The 20,821-nt window shown below is 56.2% G+C and overlaps 1 protein-coding gene across 1 annotated transcript; it reads right to left on the reverse strand.

Annotated features, from left to right (window-relative positions):
* Positions 1-3,104: 3,104 nt before the first annotated feature.
* LOC149428622 (folate receptor alpha-like) lies at positions 3,105-19,875 on the reverse strand. Its single transcript, XM_089667193.1, is given in 7 exon segments — positions 3,105-3,530; positions 3,532-3,644; positions 3,647-3,667; positions 6,212-6,347; positions 8,299-8,487; positions 11,111-11,250; positions 19,758-19,875. Coding segments are annotated over 6 exon segments (723 nt in total). The 5' UTR covers positions 11,237-11,250; positions 19,758-19,875; the 3' UTR covers positions 3,105-3,392.
* Between the last annotated feature and the right edge of the window lie 946 nt (positions 19,876-20,821).

Consider the following 20,821-nt stretch of genomic DNA (forward strand, 5'->3'; position numbering starts at 1 on the left):
CACAGCGGGTGTACAGAGCCAGGAACTCTGCACAGGGATGGTGGGAACCCATCATAATGGGCACAGCGGGTGTACAGAGCCAGGAACTCCGCACAGGGATGGTGGGAACCCATCATAATGGGCACAGCGGGTGTACAGAGCCAGGAACTCAGCACAGGGATGGTGGGAACCCATCATAATGGGCACAGCGGGTGTACAGAGCCAGGAACTCAGCACAGGGATGGTGGGAACCCCTAATGGGCACAGTGGGTGTACAGAGCCAGGAACTCAGCACAGGGATGGTGGGAACCCCTAATGGGCACAACGAGTGTACAGACCCTGGAACTCAGCACAGGGATGGTGGGAACCCCTCATAATGGGCACAATGGGCGCACAGACCCGGGAACTCAGCACAGGGATGGTGGGAACCCCTCATAATGGGCACAGCGGGCGTACAGACCCGGGAACTCAGCACAGGGATGGTGGAAACCCCTCATAATCAAGAAATTAAGTTTTTGTCTGCACTAACTTTTAATCAACAATAGATGGCAGTACTGGCACAGGAAACAGAAGCAATGGCTAGTGAAATGTTTGGAATTGTTACATGATAGTTGCAAATTGATACATAATAAATCCAGCTGCTCCCTTCTGTCTTTTCTTTTTTTGCACATTTTCTGTAACACCTGTTCAAAAATGTGATCAAAAGCAGCTGTGGGGGGGGGGGGGTGATATTATCATGTTAATGTTCATGCTATTGCATTGCAGTAAACCCAGCACTGTACAGAGATCACTGAGCCAGTCACATCAGTCTCTGTACAGAGGAGCTTACACTCTAATGTCCCCTCCCCCACAGTCCCATCAGTCTCTGTACAGAGGAGCTTACACTCTAATGTCCCCTCCCCCACAGTCCCATCAGTCTCTGTGCAGAGGAGCTTACACTCTAATGTCCCCTCCCCCACAGTCCCATCAGTCTCTGTACAGAGGAGCTTACACTCTAATGCCCCCCCCCCCCACAGTCACATCAGTCTCTGTACCAGAGGAGCTTACACTCTGATGTCCCCCATGATTTATAACCTTTTTGTTTCCTTCAATATGATGATACAGAAATGAAGAGTCCGAGGCAGTGACACCATTTCCATGTGAAGAATTTATTCCCCGGTTGTGTTTTATTCGGAGTTCTCTTACAAAACACGGACATCACTTCTTCCTGGAAATGTTCCAGCTGGTGCAGGAGTGGGGGGTGGGGGAGGGAAATCAACTGGGACCTGGCACTATGTTCAGTTGGAGGTTACTACTCTATCACTGAAAGGCCATCTCCACCCAAAACTACACTAGGGGGGCAATAACACCACCCAGCTGGAGTGCACTACCTATGTATTCCTATGGAGTGTCCACTAGGGGGGGCGATGACACCACACAGCTGGAGTGCACTACCTATATATTCCTATGGAGTGTCCACTAGGGGGGGGGGTGACACCACACAGCTGGAGTGCACTATCTATGTATTCCTATGGGGAGTCCACTAGGGGGGGCGATGACACCACCCAGCTGGAGTGCACTACCTATGTATTCCTATGGGGAGTCCACTAGGGGGGGCGATGACACCACACAGCTGGAGTGCACTACCTATATATTCCTATGGAGTATCCACTGGGGGGGGGGGGGGGGGGGCGATGACACCACCCTGCTGGAGTGCACTACCTATATATTCCTATGGAGTGTCCACTAGGGGGGGTGGGCGATGACACCACACAGCTGGCATGCACTACCTATATATTCCTATAGAGCATCCACTGGGGGGGGCAGTGACACCACCCAGCTGGAGTGCACTACCTATATATTCCTATTGGGCGTCCACTAGGGGTGAGTGATGACACTACACAGCTGGAGTGCACTGCCTATATATTCCTATGGAGCATCCATGGGGGGGGGGGGGGGGGGAGACGGACAGTGACACCACCCAGCTGGCGTGCACTACCTATATATTCCTATTGGGCGTCCACTGGGGGGGGGCGATGACACCACACAGCTGGAGTGCACTACCTAAATATTCCTATTGGGCGTCCACTAGGGGGGGTGATGACACCACCCAGCTGGAGTGCACTACCTATATATTCCTATTGGGCGTCCACTAGGGGGGGTGATGACACCACCCAGCTGGAGTGCACTACCTATATATTCCTATTGGGCGTCCACTAGGGGGGGTGATGACACCACCCAGCTGGAGTGCACTACCTATATATTCCTATTGGGCGTCCACTAGGGGGGGTGGGGGGGTGATGACACCACACAGCTGGCGTGCACTACTTATATACTCCTATTGGGCGTCCACTGGGGGGGGGGGTGATGACACCACACAGCTGGAGTGCACTACCTCTATATTCCTATGGAGCATCCACTGGGGGCGGGGGGAAGATGACACAACCCAGCTGGAGTGCACGACCTATATATTCCTATTGGGCGTCCACTAGGGGGGGTGATGACACCACCCAGCTGGAGTGCACTACCTATATATTCCTATGGAGTGTCCACTAGGGGGGGCGATGACACCACCCAGCTGGAGTGCACTACCTATATATTCCTATTGGGCGTCCACTAGGGGGGGTGATGACACCACCCAGCTGGAGTGCACTACCTATATATTCCTATGGAGTGTCCACTAGGGGGGGCGATGACACCACACAGCTGGAGTGCACTTCCTATATATTCCTATGGAGCGTCCACTAGGGGGGGTGATGACACCACACAGCTGGTAATGCAGTGTCCCTGTTGCTGCCCCCTGAAGGTCTGTCCATAGGACCACACAGAGTACACAGTCCCAGTATAGGGAACGTCAGCCTTTCATTCCATGGAGTTCAGAGGGGGGGGGGGGGAAATCTTCCTATCAGAGCCAAAAAGACAGCAAGAGCGCTCCCCCCATTGGTGGGCATCAAACCCTGTGGGGCTCCACTCAAAACAAAAGTTTGGGTAGAGTACCATTTAGGGTGTAGACTGGTGGAGGGTGAATTCTACTGGCCTTATCAGGGTGTCAAGCAGTGAGGTTCCCGGCTCCTCCCACCAGCCAACCTGTAATGGTTTCCACTTGTTTACCATCCTGGAGAATACAGCGGGAGGAGTGAGACTCATTGCCGTGGAAGGTGGAGCCAGCAACCACACATTTTATTATTTTGTAATTTTTTTCGAGAGGCAGTGGAGGAGAATGTAGAATCAGGAAAGTATTTTGGTTAATTGGTGCGAGTCGGTTCATTCGTGATTTGTCAGTTTGACAGTGGCGTCCGAAAAGCAGGAGGGTGCACAGGTGCACGTCCCTAGTCCTCCGCTAGGACATAACCCCTGGTATAGTCACCATTTTTGTTGGCCCAGCCAGTTCCACGTTTACATTCCCGGTGTCCTGCCGTACGAAGCCCAGATCCTTACCAGGCCCAGAAGACGCAGAGAGGCCCCAGGAGGGCCAGCAGCGACAGCGGGCGCGGGGTTTGAGCGGAGTTGAGGCGGTCGGCGTAGTACTTGGCCACGGCCACGTTGGGGTTTTCGCCCTCGAACCATATCTGCCATGCAGAGCCCGCTGCTGCGCTTGTGCGTGGTGTACTTGTAGGAGTTGCTCCAGACCTTCTCGCAGAAATCCATGGCGGAGGGAAAGACGGCGGTGAGCTTGCGGCAGCTCTTCCGGCCGGACACCTGTTCGTCCCTGTGCGCAAAAGAAGGGTGTGAGAACGGTCATGTGACACAACCCCGGCTGCCATATTGGAAGATACGACTTTAGAATGCTTTACTGCCTGCTGTACCACTCACCTCTCCTGGGATCCAGTGTTGGGTCCCATCCCTGGACCATGGCCACCAGCACTTCTTGGGATCTACCGATTGGTGCCACTTTTCGATTGTGGAGAGCTTCAAACAATATGGCACCACCCTTCAGCCGGGATCTCCTGTTGCAGTACCTACCTGTATCCCCTGCGCCCTCATCTCCTGCCTCTAGGTACCCTGTGTCTCCAGTGTGCCCAGGGACTCCAAGCGTGCTCCCAGTCCTAGTGTCATCCAGTGACTCCAAAAAGTGCCAACTCACCATTTTATCTGGTTCCCTCCTTGTCCAAGTCCCCATGTCACCCAAGGACTCCCGTGTGCTCCAGTCCCTGTGTCATCTAGTGTCTCCAGTGCACCCAGCGACTACAAAGTGCCATCCTTCTCCCAGTCCCCGTGTCATCCAAGGACTCCTCCAGTTTGCCCAGTGATTCCAAGTGCCCTCACTGTCCATGTATTATCTAGTGACTCCAAGTGTGCCCCCAGTTCTCGTGTCATCTAGTGTCTCCAGTTCAAAGAATAACTTCAAGTATCCTTTTTGTCCCAGTCCCTATTTTATCCGAAGACTCCTCCAGGGCGCCCATCTAGGGACTCCTCCAGGGCGCCCATCTAGGGACTCCTCCAGGGCGCCCATCTAGGGACTCCTCCAGGGCGCCCATCTAGGGACTCCTCCAGGGCGCCCATCTAGGGACTCCTCCAGGGCGCCCATCTAGGGACTCCTCCAGGGCGCCCATCTAGGGACTCCTCCAGGGCGCCCATCTCATCTAAGGACTACAGGGATTCAAAGTCCCCTCCCTGTCCATGTATCATCTGGTAACTCCAAGTGCACCCCCCAGTCCCTCTGTCATCTATTGTCTCCAAGAGAAATCCCAGTCCCCAGATCATCTAAGGACTTCCCATGTGCCCAGTGATGCCAAGTGACCTTCCTGTCCACAGGTCATCTGGTGACTCCAGTGTGCCCAGTGACACCTAGGGCACTGCATGTCCACGTATCATCTGGTGACTCCAGTGTCCTGTTCATGCGTCATCTGGGAACTCTGATGTGCCCAGTGACTCCCATGTGCCCCAGTCCCTGTGTCATCCAGTTTCTCCAGTGCACCCAGTGACTACAAATGCCCTCCTTGTTGCAGTCCCCATGTCATCTAAGAACCCCTACAGTGTGCCCTTCCAAGAACCCCTACAGTGTACCCATCCAAGAACCCCTACAGTGTGCCCAGTGATTCCAAGTGCTCTTGCTGTCCATGTGTTATCTAGTGACTCCAAGTGTGCCCCCAGTTCTCGTGTCGTCTAGTGTCTCCAGTTCAAAGAGTGACTTCAAGTACCCTTTTTGTCCCAGTCCCCATGTCATCCAAGGACTCCTCCAGGGTGCCCATCTGAGGACTCCTCCAGGGTGCCCATCTCATCTAAGGACTCCAGGGATTCCAAGTGCCCTCCCTTTCCATGTATCATCTGGTAACTCCAAGAGCACCTCCCAGTCCCTCTGCCATCTATTGTCTCCAAGAGAAATCCCAGTCCCCAGATCATCTAAGGACTCCCATGTGCCCAGTGATGCCAAGTGACCTTCCTTTCCACAGGTCATCTGGAGACTCCAGTGTGCTCAGTGACACCTAGGGCACTGCATGTCCACGTATCATCTGGTGACTCCAGTGTTCTGTCCATGTGTCATCTGGGGACTCTGATGAGCTCAGTGACACCCGTGTGCCCCATTCCCTGTGTCATCCAGTGTCTCCAGTGCACCCAGTGACTACAAATGCCCTCCTTGTCGCAGTCCCCATGTCATCGATGAACCCCTACAGTGTGCCCTTCCAAGAACCCCTACAGGGTGCCCTTCCATGAACCCCTACAGGGTGCCCTTCCAAGAACCCCTACAGGGTGCCCTTCCAAGAACCCCTACAGGGTGCCCATATCATCTAAGGACTCCAGTGCTTCCAGGTGCCCTCCCTGTCCATGCATCATCTGGGGAGTCCACTGCACCTCCAGTCCCTGTGTCATATGGTGTCTCCAAGTGCACTCCTAGTCCACATCTCATCTAAGGACTCCAGTGCGCCCCCCAATCCCGATCTAGAGACTTCAAGCGCGCTCCCAGTCTCCATGTTATCTAAGGACTCCCGTGTCGCCAATAATTCCAAGTGCGGTCCCATTTCCCAGGTCATCCAATGACTCCAGTGCACCCCAGTTCCTGTGTCATCTTAGTGTCTCCAAGTGCACCCCCAGTCGCCATGTCTCCAATTGCACCCCCAGTCCCCATGTCCTCTAGGTTGTATAGGTGGTCCCTCACATCGAATGGTTTTAGTAAACCTAAAAAGGTATTGATTTGTTACGGTTGGATTCAAAATTAATGATTGAAACTAGAAGCCACGCCCATACAGTTTTGGGGCGTGTGCTCCCTGTTGTGGTGCGGGTTCAGGGGGGCACAGTAGATGGCGCCACTCACCGGTGCTCCAGTCCCAGCCCTTGTGCCAGTTCTCCATACAGGTGTAGTCCTCGCTGCAGTCCTGGTACCAGGTCTCACAGTCCTCCACACACAGTGGGACGTCCACTATCCGCTCCTTCCTCCAGCTCTGGTCCACCTGCAATGGAGACTTAAAGGGTCACTCCACCCCAGGCCAATGGTAGATGCCGCAGCCTTCACAATAGAGAGCGGCATCAGGCAACAGCAAGGTGTATGGATGGGTCCTCAGGAGAGCAGTCATTGGCCAATCCATTCTACTTCATACCTTCGATTCATGGCAGGGCGTCGGTCAGCATCACCCAATCAGATTATGTATTAGAGGGGAGAAACTGGCCAATGGGTGAAAGGCGTTGGGGAATATAACAGATTATGATGTGCAATGGTCTGCAGCATGCAACGTACAGCACAGGGAACAGCAATCCAGATACATGCAGCACAGGGTACAGAAAACAATAGGAGAATGTAATGTACAGCACAGTGTTCACATGCAGGACAGTATATAGAAGGCAGTGGTCAGGAGTATGTAATGTGCAGCACAGGGTATAGAAAACAGTAGTCAGGAGTATGTAATGAACAGCAGTGTTACATGCAGTATAGTGTACAGAAAGCAGAGGTCAGGAGTATTTAATGTACAGCACAGTGTTACATGCAGCACAGAGTACAGGAACATGGTAAGGAGTGTGTAATTTGCAATGCAATAAACAAAACAATGCCAAGGAGTATGTAATGTACACCACAGTGTTACACGCAGCACAATACATGTATAGCAGTGGTCAGGAGTATGTCATGTGCAGCACAGCGTTACGTGCAGCACAGTATATAGAAAACAATTGTCATGAGTATGTAATGTGTAGCACAGTATACAGAAAGCAGCGATCAGGAATATGTAATATGCAGCACAGTATACAAGAACAAAAAACAGTGGTCAGGAGTGTGTAATGTACAGCACAGTGTGTAGACTGTAGTAGTCTGGGCTACATATTGTGAAAACAGATTTCAAGTGCAGTGGTCAGGAGTATATAATGTACAGCACAGCTTATAGTGTAACAGTCAGGGGTGTTTAATGTACAGCATAGCATGCAGACTACAGCAGTCAAGACTATAAGATACAGCTTAGTTCAGGGAGTCCAGTATATACGATGTACACACCATCTTACAGAGGGCATTAATACGAAGTATGTAACAGACAGCACAGCATATAGTGTTCAGCAGTCAGGGGTATAAAAAGGTACCGCATCAGGAGTATGTACGTCTAGCATATGCTCCAAGTGGTAGTGGTCCATGGAGAAGGGTCACCTCTCATTTACAGGTATTGGACACCTACCCTGGTGGCACTGCATTCTGTACGTTGCGGTATACTTTACATACTCAACTGCAATCTAAACACTATGTTGTATGTTACATATTCCAGCCTGCTGTGCTTTGTAGAATATGTTACATATGCCCGTCAGCTGCAGCTCAGCCAGTGTCATGCTCTAGACACTATGCGGTTAGGTTACAGGACATACTGCTGAACTCTGTACACTGTGCTGTACAAAACGTATTGTACACCTTACATGCTATGCTGTATGTTACATACTGCCGACTGCTGCACTCTGTACACTGTGCTGTACAAAATATATTACCGATTTGTGCACCTTACATGCTATGCTGTATGTTACATACTGCCGACTACTGCACTCTGTACACTGTGCTGTACAAAACATATTGCCGATTTGTGCACCTTACATGCTATGCTGTATGTTACATACTGCCGACTACTGCACTCTGTACAATGCATACAACTGACCGCTACGCCTTATACACGTCCGCTGTACAACCCCTACAACCGAACGCTGCACCCCCACAGACTGTGCTGTACGTTACATGCTCCTGACCCCTGCATTCCATACACCACACTGCAGGCACACTCCGTACGATGCGTTTTATATTCCATTGTCATCACTGCTGTTCTGTAAACCACCAGAGACCATTACAATCTACAACACTGTGCTGTACGCGGCATACCCCAAACGTTGTGTTATACGTTACATTCACAGCTGTCCATAGGATTTCATTCCCATCCTCACCCACTTGATCCAGGGCCCCAGGTTGGGGGAGCACTCGTAGAAGCAGGTGTCATGGATGAAGTGCTGCCGACACGTCTCACTCATCACCCCGCAGTGGTTCCAGTTGAAGTTGTACAAGTAGGATTGGTCCTCGTGGGCGGCCTTGCTGACGTTCGCCGTGCAGCACGACTTCGCACTCCAGGGGGTGCACTGCGGGGGGCAGAATGGCGGTTAGCGATTGCCGACCACTCGAAGTGCCAACATAATGGCCAGGCAATGTGCATTTTCAACAGAGGACACCATTAACACTGCGCTCGCAGCACAGGGATCAGGAGCAGAGCACCTCGCCTCCCGGATGTTCATCACCCACATGACTACCCTTAGTACCCCAATAGTCAGCCCCCACATGACTACCCTCAATACCCCATTAATCAGCCCCCACATGACTACCCTCAATAACCCATTAATCAGCCCCCACATGACTACCCTCAATACCCCATTAATCCGCCCCCACACGACTACCCTCAATACCCCAACGATCAGCCCCCACATGACTACCCTCAATACCCTATGAATCAGCCCCCACGTGACTACCCTCAATACCCTATGAATCAGCCCCCACATGACTACCCTCAATACCCCATTGATGGGCCCCCACACGACTGCCCTCAACATCCCATTAATCAGCCCCCACACGACTGCCCTCAACATCCCATTAATCAGCCCCCACACGACTGCCCTCAACATCCCATTAATCAGCCCCCACACGACTGCCCTCAACATCCCATTAATCAGCCCCCACACGACTACCCTCAACATCCCATTAATCAGCCCCCACATGACTACCCTCAATACCCCATTGATGGGCCCCCACATGACTGCCCTCAACACCCCATTAATCAGCCCCCACACGACTACCCTCAACATCCCATTAATCAGCCCCCACACGACTGCCCTCAACATCCCATTAATCAGCCCCCACACGACTGCCCTCAACATCCCATTAATCAGCCCCCACATGACTACCCTCAATACCCCATTGATGGGCCCCCACACGACTACCCTCAATACCCCAATGATCAGCCCCCACACGACTACCCTCAATACCCCAATGATCAGCCCCCACACGACTACCCTCAATACCCCATTGATGGGCCCCCACATGACTACCCTCAATACCCCAATGATCAGCCCCCACACGACTACCCTCAATACCCCAATGATCAGCCCCCACATGACTACCCTCAATACCCCAATGATCAGCCCCCACATGACTACCCTCAATACCCCAATGATCAGCCCCCACATGACTACCCTCAATACCCCAATGATCAGTAAACATGTGTGGTTCATTTTGTTGCAAATTGAAGTTCGGACAAATTTTTCATTGAGAGATTTGGGTGTATTTGAATTTTTCAATTACAATAGTAACAAATGTAAACAAATCCAAAAGAATGAAACAAAATTGGGTCTAAAATTTGAATTGAATTCCAATATAAAATTGAATTGGAAAAGAATAGAATAAAATAGAATCAAAAATAAAAGGAATAGAATAAATGAGTAAAACAGGAGAAAATAGAATAAAACAGAAGAGAAAAATAAAAGAATAAAATAGAACAGATTAGAATAGAAAAGAATAGAATAGCAAAAACAGAATAGCGTAAAACAGAGCAGAATAAAATAGAAAATACAAGGATAGAATAAAACAGAAGAGAAAATAAAGGAATGGAATAGTCTACAAAACAAAAGAATAGAATCGAAAAAACAGAGTAGAATAAAATAGAAAATATAACAGTGTTCTGAAATTTGGATAGAATAACTTCAAAAGCCGATTCGATGCTTTTTGATTCAGTCGAATGGAATTCATTTTTATCGAAATTGGAAAATTTGAATCAAAATTCAAATAAACTAAATTAAACGAATTCCAAAAATGAATTACACAAATTTAACTAAACTGTATTAAATAACGAATCAAAACAAAACTAATTTTTTCGTTCTGCACATGTCTACTGATGAGCCCCCGCATGACTACCTTCAATGTTCCTCTGAGGAGCCCCCGCATGGCTACCTTCAATGCTCCTTTGAGGAACCCCCGCATGACTACCTTCAATGCTCCTCTGAGGAGCCCCCGCATGACTACCTTCAATGCTCCTCTGATCAGCCCCGGCATGACTACCTTCAATGCTCCTCTGATCAACCCCCGCATGACTACCTTCAATGTTCCACTGATCAACCCCCCACACGACTACCTTCAATGTTCCACTGATCAACCCCCCACATGACTACCTTCAATGCTCCTCTGATCAGCCCCCCCACATTACTACCTTCAATGCTCCTCTGATCAGCCCCCGCACATGACTACCTTCAATGCTCCTCTGATCAGCCCCCGCATGACTACCTTCAATGTTCCTCTGATCAACCCCCATATGACTACCTTCAATGTTCCACTGATCAACCCCCCACATGACTACCTTCAATGCTCCTCTGGTTAGCCCCCCACACATGACTACCTTCAATGCCCCTCTGATCAGCCCCCATATGACTACCTTCAATGTTCCACTGATCAACTCCCCTGCATGACTACCTTCAATGCTCCTCTGATCAGCCCCTCAATATCCCTCTGATCATTGTCTTTTATATATCTTGGAGATCAGATTGCCTTTTTGAGCTCCAGTATTGATTTTTGTGTATTTTAATACACCGAATCTTGAGCGGTTCTTGCAGCCCAATCATGCCAGGTTCCCGCACACCCAATCCCCGCTCTCAGAACATCCTGTGCATTGCGGTTTCATATTTTGCCTAATAAACACCAAGGATCTCCCAGTCTTCTCACCTGGTCATGTAAGGCGTCCTCGGGGCCCGGATCCTGCTTGTGGTGTGTGCCGTTCATACACTGGTCCATGTAGTCGGCAGCAGACAAGACGGCAATACACGCCAGGAAGACGGCCCAGCGCAGCATGACTACGGTCAGGTCTGTAAGGCACAACAAAAGGCATTAAAGGGGTTCTCTAGGAGGACACAGGTTGTCATGTTATCACTAACTGTAGCTTAGCCACCCCATGTTGAAGAGGATCAACAAGGTGAAAGGTCAGGGACATATTCTTGCTCAGCCTGGTGGCAGGAGAAGACATTACACCAAATCCTTCATACCTTCATCAGCACCACCGACTTCCCTGCATTGGGTGATACGGCTCACCACCATCTTCTCATTGCTCCCAGTGGCCAGGAGGACCCCGTCCCGGCCACAGACGGCCCAGGCCAGGAGGACCCCGTCCCGGCCACAGACGGCCCAGGCCAGGAGGACCCCGTCCCGGCCACAGACGGCCCAGGCCAGGAGGACCCCGTCCCGGCCACAGACGGCCCAGGCCAGGAGGACCCCGCCCAGGCCACAGACGGCCCAGGCCAGGAGGACCCCGCCCAGGCCACAGACGGCCCAGGCCAGGAGGACCCCGCCCAGGCCACAGACGGCCCAGGCCAGGAGGACCCCGCCCAGGCCACAGACGGCCCAGGCCAGGAGGACCCCGCCCAGGCCACAGACGGCCCAGGCCAGGAGGACCCCGCCCAGGCCACAGACGGCCCAGGCCAGGAGGACCCCGCCCAGGCCACAGACGGCCCAGGCCAGGAGGACCCCGCCCAGGCCACAGACGGCCCAGGCCAGGAGGACCCCGCCCAGGCCACAGACGGCCCAGGCCAGGAGGACCCCGCCCTGGCCACAGACGGCCCAGGCCAGGAGGACCCCGCCCCGGCCACAGACGGCCCAGGCCAGGAGGACCCCGCCCAGGCCACAGACGGCCCAGGCCAGGAGGACCCCGCCCAGGCCACAGACGGCCCAGGCCAGGAGGACCCCGTCCCGGCCACAGACGGCCCAGGCCAGGAGGACCCCGCCCAGGCCACAGATGGCCCAGGCCAGGACCCATCCCGGGCCATATATCGCAGGTCAGGATGTGTCCTCCTGATTTCTGCAAACTATGACATCTGGTCATAGTTTGCAGAAATGAGGAGGACACATCCTGGCCAAAGGAAAAAAAAAAAAAAAAAACACCACAGAGGTCAGGTCACATCCCAACCATAGATCGCAGTGGTCAGGAGCACACGTCTCGGCCTCAGATCATGGTTCCTCATTTCCACAAATCAAAATCAACAGAAGAAGGAGGAAACAAGTGCGGCTAACAAGAACATAAAAAGAAAGTTATAAGAAAATGCTGAGCTCAGATCTCCAAAAAACAGGAAGGTTCTCCTCAGCCGGCTGAGAGTCAGAGAACCCCTCTCCCACATCCTGGGATGTATGTTCTCAGGTTGGTTGGTGATGATTGCCTCCATGACCTCAGGCAAACGCCTCCATATCCAGTCCATCCATGGAAATGACTTCTTGCCCCCAGCCCAGTTTGGCCCTGCAATTGCCTCCCTGCCCCCCACCCCTAACCCAGTCTGCCTCTCCAAAAGCCTTCCTGACCAGTATGCCCCTGTAGATGCCCCCCTCCCCCTGTAAATGCCTCACCCCCACCAAACGTGACCAATACAAGTCTATGGTGCCATGACAAACCACACCTGCATGCATTGTACGTGGTTGCGGTGTGAAGGTGACAACACCGGATTTACGGACTTTCAAATGCCCTCTGAAAAGTGATCCAACATGGTTAGCTCTTCAAAGGGCACTGGACATGTGAAAAAGCTCTAATAAGTTCTTATGTATCTTTTATTTTTCTAGATCTCTAACAGCTTCCTTGAAAAACAGATAAACAGCATTTCAGATCGTTCCACCCCCTACCCACCTCCGAGCACCGTCCCTTGGTTCCACCCCCTACCCACCTCCGAGCACCGTCCCTTGGTTCCACCCCCTACCCACCTCCGAGCACCGTCCTTGGTTCCACCTCCGAGCACCGTCCCTTGGTTCCACCCACCTCCGAGCACCGTCCCTTGGTTCCACCCCCCACCCACCTCCGAGCACCGTCCCTTGGTTCCACCCACCTCCGAGCACCGTCCCTTGGTTCCACCCCCCGCCCACCTCCGAGCACCGTCCCTTTGTTCCACCCCCCGCCCACCTCCGAGCACCGTCCCTTTGTTCCGCCCACCTCCGAGTACCGTCCCTTTGTTCCCCCGCCCACCTCCGAGCACCGTCCCTTGGTTCCACCTCCGAGCACCGTCCCTTGGTTCCACCCACCTCCGAGCACCGTCCCTTGGTTCCACCCCCCTACCCACCTCCGAGCACCGTCCCTTGGTTCCACCCCCTACCCACCTCCGAGCACCGTCCCTTGGTTCCACCTCCGAGCACCGTCCCTTTGTTCCACCCCTACCCACCTACGAGCACCGTCCCTTGGTTCCACCACCCACCCACCCACCTCCGAGCACCGTTCCTTGGTTCCTCCCCCCACCCACCTCCGAGCACCGTTCCTTGGTTCCTCCCCCCACCCACCTCCGAGCACCGTCCCTTGGTTCCTCCCCCCACCCACCTCCGAGCACCGTCCCTTGGGTCACCCGCTACCCACCTCCGAGCACCGTCCCTTGGTTCCACCCCCTACCCACCTACGAGCACCGTCCCTTGGTTCCACCCACCTCCGAGCACCGTCCCTTGGTTCCACCCACCTCCGAGCACCGTCCCCTGGTTCCACCCCCCACCCACGAGCACCGTCCCCTGGTTCCACCCACCTCCGAGCACCGTCCCCTGGTTCCACCCCCCACCCACCTCCGAGCACCGTCCCTTGGTTCCACACCCCACCCACCTACGAGCACAGTCCCTTGGTTCCACCCCCTACCCACCTACGAGCACCGTCCCTTGGTTCCACCCCCTACCCACCTACGAGCACCGTCCCTTGGTTCCACCCACCTCCGAGCACCGTCCCTTGGTTCCACCCACCTCCGAGCACCGTCCCTTGGTTCCACCCACCTCCGAGCACCGTCCCCTGGTTCCACCCCCCACCCACGAGCACCGTCCCCTGGTTCCACCCCCCACCCACCTCCGAGCACCGTCCCTTGGTTCCACCCACCTCCGAGCACCGTCCCCTGGTTCCACCCCCCACCCACGAGCACCGTCCCCTGGTTCCACCCCCACCCACGAGCACCGTCCCCTGGTTCCACCCCCCACCACCTCCGAGCACCGTCCCCTGGTTCCACCACCCACCTCCGAGCACCGTCCCCTGGTTCCACCCACCTCCGAGCACCGTCCCTTGGTTCCACCTCCGAGCACCGTCCCTTGGTTCCACCTCCGAGCACCGTCCCTTGGTTCCACCTCCGAGCACCGTCCCTTGGTTCCACCTCCGAGCACCGTCCCTTGGTTCCACCACCCACCCACCTCCGAGCACCGTCCCTTGGTTCCACCACCCACCCACCTCCGAGCACCGTCCCTTGGTTCCACCACCCACCCACCTCCGAGCACCGTCCCTTGGTTCCACCCCTTACCCACCACCGAGCACCGTCCCTTGGTTCCACCCCCTACCCACCTCCGAGCACCGTCCCTTGGTTCCACCCCCTACCCACCTCCGAGCACCGTCCCTTGGTTCCACCCCCGAGCACCGTCCCTTGGTTCCACCTCCGAGCACCGTCCCTTGGTTCCACCCACCTCCGAGCAACGGCCCTTGGTTCCACCCCCTACTCACCGCCGAGCACCGTCCCTTGGTTCCACCTCCGAGCACCGTCCCTTGGTTCCACCTCCGAGCACCGTCCCTTGGTTCCACCTCCGAGCACCGTCCCTTGGTTCCACCCCCTACCCACCTCCGAGCACCGTTCCTTGGTTCCACCCCTACCCACCTCCGAGCACCATCCCTTGGTCCCCCACCCACCTCCGAGCACCGTCCCTTGGTTCCACCCACCTCCGAGCACCGTCCCTTGGTTCCACCCACCTCCGAGCACCGTCCCTTGGTTCCACCCACCTCCGAGCACCGTCCCTTGGTTCCACCCACCTCCGAGCACCGTCCCTTGGTTCCACCCCCCATCCACCTCCGAGCACCGTCCCTTGGTTCCACCTCCGAGCACCGTCCCTTGGTTCCACCTCCGAGCACCGTCCCTTGGTTCCACCTCCGAGCACCGTCCCTTGGTTCCACCTCCGAGCACCGTCCCTTGGTTCCACCCCCCACCTACGAGCACCGTCCCTTGGTTCCACCCCCCACCTACGAGCACCGTCCCTTGGTTCCACCCCCCACCTACGAGCACCGTCCCTTGGTTCCACCCACCTACAAGCACCGTCCCTTGGTTCCACCCACCTCCGAGCACCGTCCCTTGGTTCCACCCCCCCACCCACCTCCGAGCACCGTCCCTTGGTTCCACCTCCGAGCACCGTCCCTTGGTTCCACCCCCCCACCCACCTCCGAGCACCGTCCCTTGGTTCCACCCCCCCACCCACCTCCGAGCACCGTCCCTTGGTTCCACCTCCGAGCACCGTCCCTTGGTTCCACCCCCTACCCCACCTCCGAGCACCGTCCCTTGGTTCCACCTCCGAGCACCGTCCCTTGGTTCCACCTCCGAGCACCGTCCCTTGGTTCCACCTCCGAGCACCGTCCCTTGTTCCACCTCCGAGCACCGTCCCTTGGTTCCACCGCCTACCCACCTCCGAAGCACCGTCCCTTGGTTCCACCCCCTACCCACCTCCAAACACCGTCCCTTGGTCCCCCACCAACCTACGAGCACCGTCCCTTGGTTCCACCCCCCACCTACGAGCACCGTCCCTTGGTTCCACCCACATACGAGCACCGTCCCTTGGTTCCACCCACATACGAGCACCGTCCCTTGGTTCCACCCACATACGAGCACCGGTCCTTGGTTCCACCCACCTCCGAGCACCGTCCCTTGGTTCCACCCACCTCCGAGCACCGTCCCTTGGTTCCACCCACCTCCTAGCACCGTCCCTTGATTCCACCTCCGAGCACCGTCCCTTGGTTCCACCCCCTACCCACCTCCGAGCACCGTCCCTTGGTTCCACCTACAAGCACCGTCCCTTGGTTCCACCTACAAGCACCGTCCCTTGGTTCCACCTACAAGCACCGTCCCTTGGTTCCACCCACCTACAAGCACCGTCCCCTTGGTTCCACCCACCTACAAGCACCGTCCCTTGGTTCCACCCACCTACAAGCACCGTCCCTTGGTTCCACCCACCTACAAGCACCGTCCCTTGGTTCCACCCACCTACAAGCACCGTCCCTTGGTTCCACCCACCTACAAGCACCGTCCCTTGGTTCACCCACCTACAAGCACCGTCCCTTGGTTCCACCCACCTACAAACACCGTCCCTTGGTTCAACCCACCTCCGAGCACCGTCCCTTGGTTCCACCCCCCCACCCACCTCCGAACACCGTCCCTTGGTTCCACCTCCGACCGTCCCTTGGTTCCACCCCCCCCACCCACCTCCGAGCACAGTCCCTTGGTTCCACCTCCGAGCACCGTCCCTTGGTTCCACCCCCTACCCACCTCCGAGCACCGTCCCTTGGTTCCACCTCCGAGCACCGTCCCCTTGGTTCCACCCCCCACCCACCTCCGAACACCGTCCCTTGGTTCCACCTCCGACCGTCCCTTGGTTCCACCCCCCCCACCCACCTCCGAGCACAGTCCCTTGGTTCCACCTCCGAGCACCGTCCCTTGGTTCCACCCCCTACCCACCTCCGAGCACCGTCCCTTGGTTCCACCTCCGAGCACCGTCCCTTGGTTCCACCCCCTACCCACCTCCGAGCACCGTCCCTTGGTTCCACCTCCGAGCACCGTCCCTTGGTTCCACCCCCTACCCACCTCCGAGCACCGTCCCTTGGTTCCGCCCCCTACCCACCTCCGAGCACCGTCCCTTGGTTCCGCCCCCCACCTCCGAGCACCGTCCCTTGGTTCCGCCCCCCACCTCCAAGCACCGTCCCTTGGTTCCGCCCCCCACCTCCGAGCACCGTCCCTTGGTTCCGCCCCCCGCCCACCTCCGAGCACCGTCCCTTGGTTCCACCCCCTGCCCACCTCCGAGCACCGTCCCTTGGTTCCACCCCCTGCCCACCTCCGAGCACCGTCCCTTGGTTCCACCCCCTGCCCACCTCCGAGCACCGTCCCTTGGTTCCACCCCCTGCCCACCTCCGAGCACCGTCCCTTGGTTCCACCTCCGAGCACCGTCCCTTGGTTCCACCTCCGAGCACCGTCCCTTGGTTCCACCCCCACCCACCTCCGAGCACCGTCCCTTGGTTCCACCCCCCACTCACCCACCTCCGAGCACCGTTCCTTGGTTCCACCCCCTAACCACCTACGAGCACCGTCCCTTGGTTCCACCCCCTACCCACCTACGAGCACCGTCCCTTGGTTCCACCCCCTACCCACCTACGAGCACCGTCCCTTGGTTCCACCCCCTACCCACCTACGAGCACCGTCCCTTGGTTCCACCCCCTACCCACCTACGAGCACCGTCCCTTGGTTCCACCCCCTACCCACCTACGAGCACCGTCCCTTGGTTCCACCCCCTACCCACCTACGAGCACCGTCCCTTGGTTCCATTCCACTAACCACCTACGAGCACCGTCCCTTGGTTCCACCTCTGAGCACCGTCCCTTGGTTCCATCCCACTAACCACCTACGAGCACAGTCCCTTGGTTCCACCTCTGAGCCCCGTCCCTTGGTTCCATCCCCTACCCACCTCCGAGCACCGTCCCTTCGTTCCACCCCCTACCCACCTCCGAGCACCGTCCCTTGGTTCCACCCCCTACCCACCTCCGAGCACCGTCCCTTGGTCCCACCCCCTACCCACCTCCGAGCACCGTCCCTTGGTCCCACCCCCTACCCACCTCCGAGCACCGTCCCTTGGTCCCACCTCCGAGCACCGTCCCTTGGTTCCACCCCCTACCCAGCTCCGAGCACCGTCCCTTGGTTCCACCCCCTACCCAGCTCCGAGCACCGTCCCTTGGTTCCACCCCCTACCCAGCTCCGAGCACCGTCCCTTGGTTCCACCCCCTACCCAGCTCCGAGCACCGTCCCTTGGTTCCACCCCCTACCCAGCTCCGAGCACCGTCCCTTGGTTCCACCCCCTACCCAGGTCCGAGCACCGTCTCTTGGTTCCACCCCCTACCCACCTCCTACTCCCCCAACAACAATAGATCCCCCACAGTGAGGCTAGATTTCCCCAGCAGCAATGGAGCCCCATAATGAAACTAGATTCCCCCAGCAATGATAGACCCCACAGTGACACTAGATCCCCTGGTAATGATGGATCCCCCACAGTAATACTGGATCCACCAGCAACAATAGATCCCCACAGGGAGGCTAGAGATTTCCCCAACAATAGATTATCTTGCAATAGACCCTTGCAACAATCCCCCCCCAACAACTAACCCCCCCCACAGCAACAATAGATACACCCCAGGGACAATAGATCCCCAAGCAACAATAGATCCTTGCAACTATGCCCCCCCCCAACTAACCCCCCCCCCAGCAACAATAGATACACCCCAGGGACAATTTATCCCCCAGCAACAATAGCCCCTTGCAACAATGCCCCCCCAACAAATACCCCCCCCAGCAACAATAGATACACCCCAGGGACAATAGATCCCCCAGCAATAATAGGCCCTAACACAGAACTGCGGGGTAACAATGGAACGCATTACAAGTAAAAGTAAACGTCTCTACAGTCACCAGGAAATGTCTTGGAATTCTGCAGGAGAAAACAGTCGTCCTGTGTGCGGGGTCACCCCCTTAGATAGTGGGAGGAGGGGGCAGAAGCAAAGCAGGGGTACATAATCACCCCCAAACTATCCAAAAAGAAGCCAGTGGTACACCGAGGAATCATTGGCAAGCAAAGCTTTAGTGTTGCGGACACGGTACAGGAGACGGCCAGAGACCGCGGACACGGTACAGGAGACGGCCAGAGACCGCGGACACGGTACAGGAGACGGCCAGAGACCGCGGACACGGTACAGGAGACGGCCAGAGACCGCGGACACGGTACAGGAGACGGCCAGAGACCGCGGACACGGTACAGGAGACGGCCAGAGACCGCGGACACGGTACAGGAGACGGCCAGAGACCGCGGACACGGTACAGGAGACGGCCAGAGACCGCGGACACGGTACAGGAGACGGCCAGAGACCGCGGACACGGTACAGGAGACGGCCAGAGACCGCGGACACGGTACAGGAGACGGCCAGAGACCGCGGACACGGTACAGGAGACGGCCAGAGACTGCAGACATACTACAGGAGACGGTCAGAGACTGCAGACATAGTACAGGTGTAAAAGTGTGTGTTTTCCTCAACAAGACCGGCTTGTAGTGAGGAATTGGTTAGACTGCTCTCCGCAGGGCAGGTGGGACCCCGTGGCCCCGGTGACCCCCAGCAGGACATGTCCTGGGTGTGCGGAATGTCCTGAAAACAGCCCTCGGGTTGTGGAATGAGGCCCCTCGGCATCCAGGGCATGCTGGGGCTAGTAGTCCATGAAGAGTTGCAGAGATCAGGTTCCGGCTGGCCCTAGGAGAGGTCTCTGGTGATTGGGGTCCCGGGGGTAGGTAGTCAGGTAAGTGGTCGCAGCGTACTCACCGGCCCGCTCGGGTCCAGAGGAAAGTGTGTGGGAGGAATGTGGCAATGACCTCCCCGGAGTCTTATCTCTCCTGGAATCTGCAGAGTAGTGGAAAGGCCTCAGAGTATTAACCAGACTCCCCGCCGGGAACAAAGGGCAACCCCGGGTTAAAGTGTACCCACACCCGGGGCGGGCAAATGCAGCCACTGCGCACAGTCAGGAATCAAGGGGAACTCCGGGGGGCCAGATTGTGACTGGTGGGAATAGAAAAGGTCCCACCACGATGGGGAAAAAAAACAGTGCCCCACCGTCGGCGTCAGTGGGGGGAATCGTGCCCCATCGTCGGCGTCAGTGGGGGGAATCGTGCCCCATCGTCGGCGTCAGCGGGGGGAATCGTGCCCCATCGTCGGCGTCAGCGGGGGGAATCGTGCCCCATCGTCGGCGTCAGCGGGGGGAATCGTGCCCCATCGTCGGCGTCAGCGGGGGGAATCGTGCCCCATCGTCGGCGTCAGCGGGGGGAATCGTGCCCCATCGTCGGCGTCAGCGGGGGGAATCGTGCCCCATCGTCGGCGTCAGCGGGGGGAATCGTGCCCCATCGTCGGCGTCAGCGGGGGGAATCGTGCCCCATCGTCGGCGTCAGCGGGGGGAATCGTGCCCCATCGTCGGTGTCAGTGGGAGGAATCGTGCCCCATCGTCGGTGTCAGCGGGAGGAATAGTGTCCCAAGAGCTGGATAAAAGCAAGCAGCAGTTCGGAGACCTCTGACCTATACATCAGCAGGGTGTCAGTAGCATGAAGACAGCAGTTTTCCTTTTCTCGGAGGCCCCTCTGTAACATTACCTGTTGATCCTGCCAGTAGATCCATTCATTTCTCACTTCCTGTAATCAGCCAAGCTATCCAGCGAATGTGACAGTTAGAGGAGACGGGACGAAGTATAGAAACACTCAGCGCTCGACTTTAATTGAACGATTTAAACCCCCCCCCCCAGGAGGAAAGATTTGCTGTAGTCAGAGTTGGCTTTTTATGTAAAGTTCATATAAAGCAACACTTGACCCCCCCCCAGCAACAATAGACCCCCCCACCAG

This window comes from Staurois parvus, unplaced genomic scaffold, assembly GCF_062004578.1.
Source record: "Staurois parvus isolate SC_StPar_1 unplaced genomic scaffold, SC_StPar_1.0 ptg003082l, whole genome shotgun sequence".
Taxonomy (NCBI): domain Eukaryota; kingdom Metazoa; phylum Chordata; class Amphibia; order Anura; family Ranidae; genus Staurois; species Staurois parvus.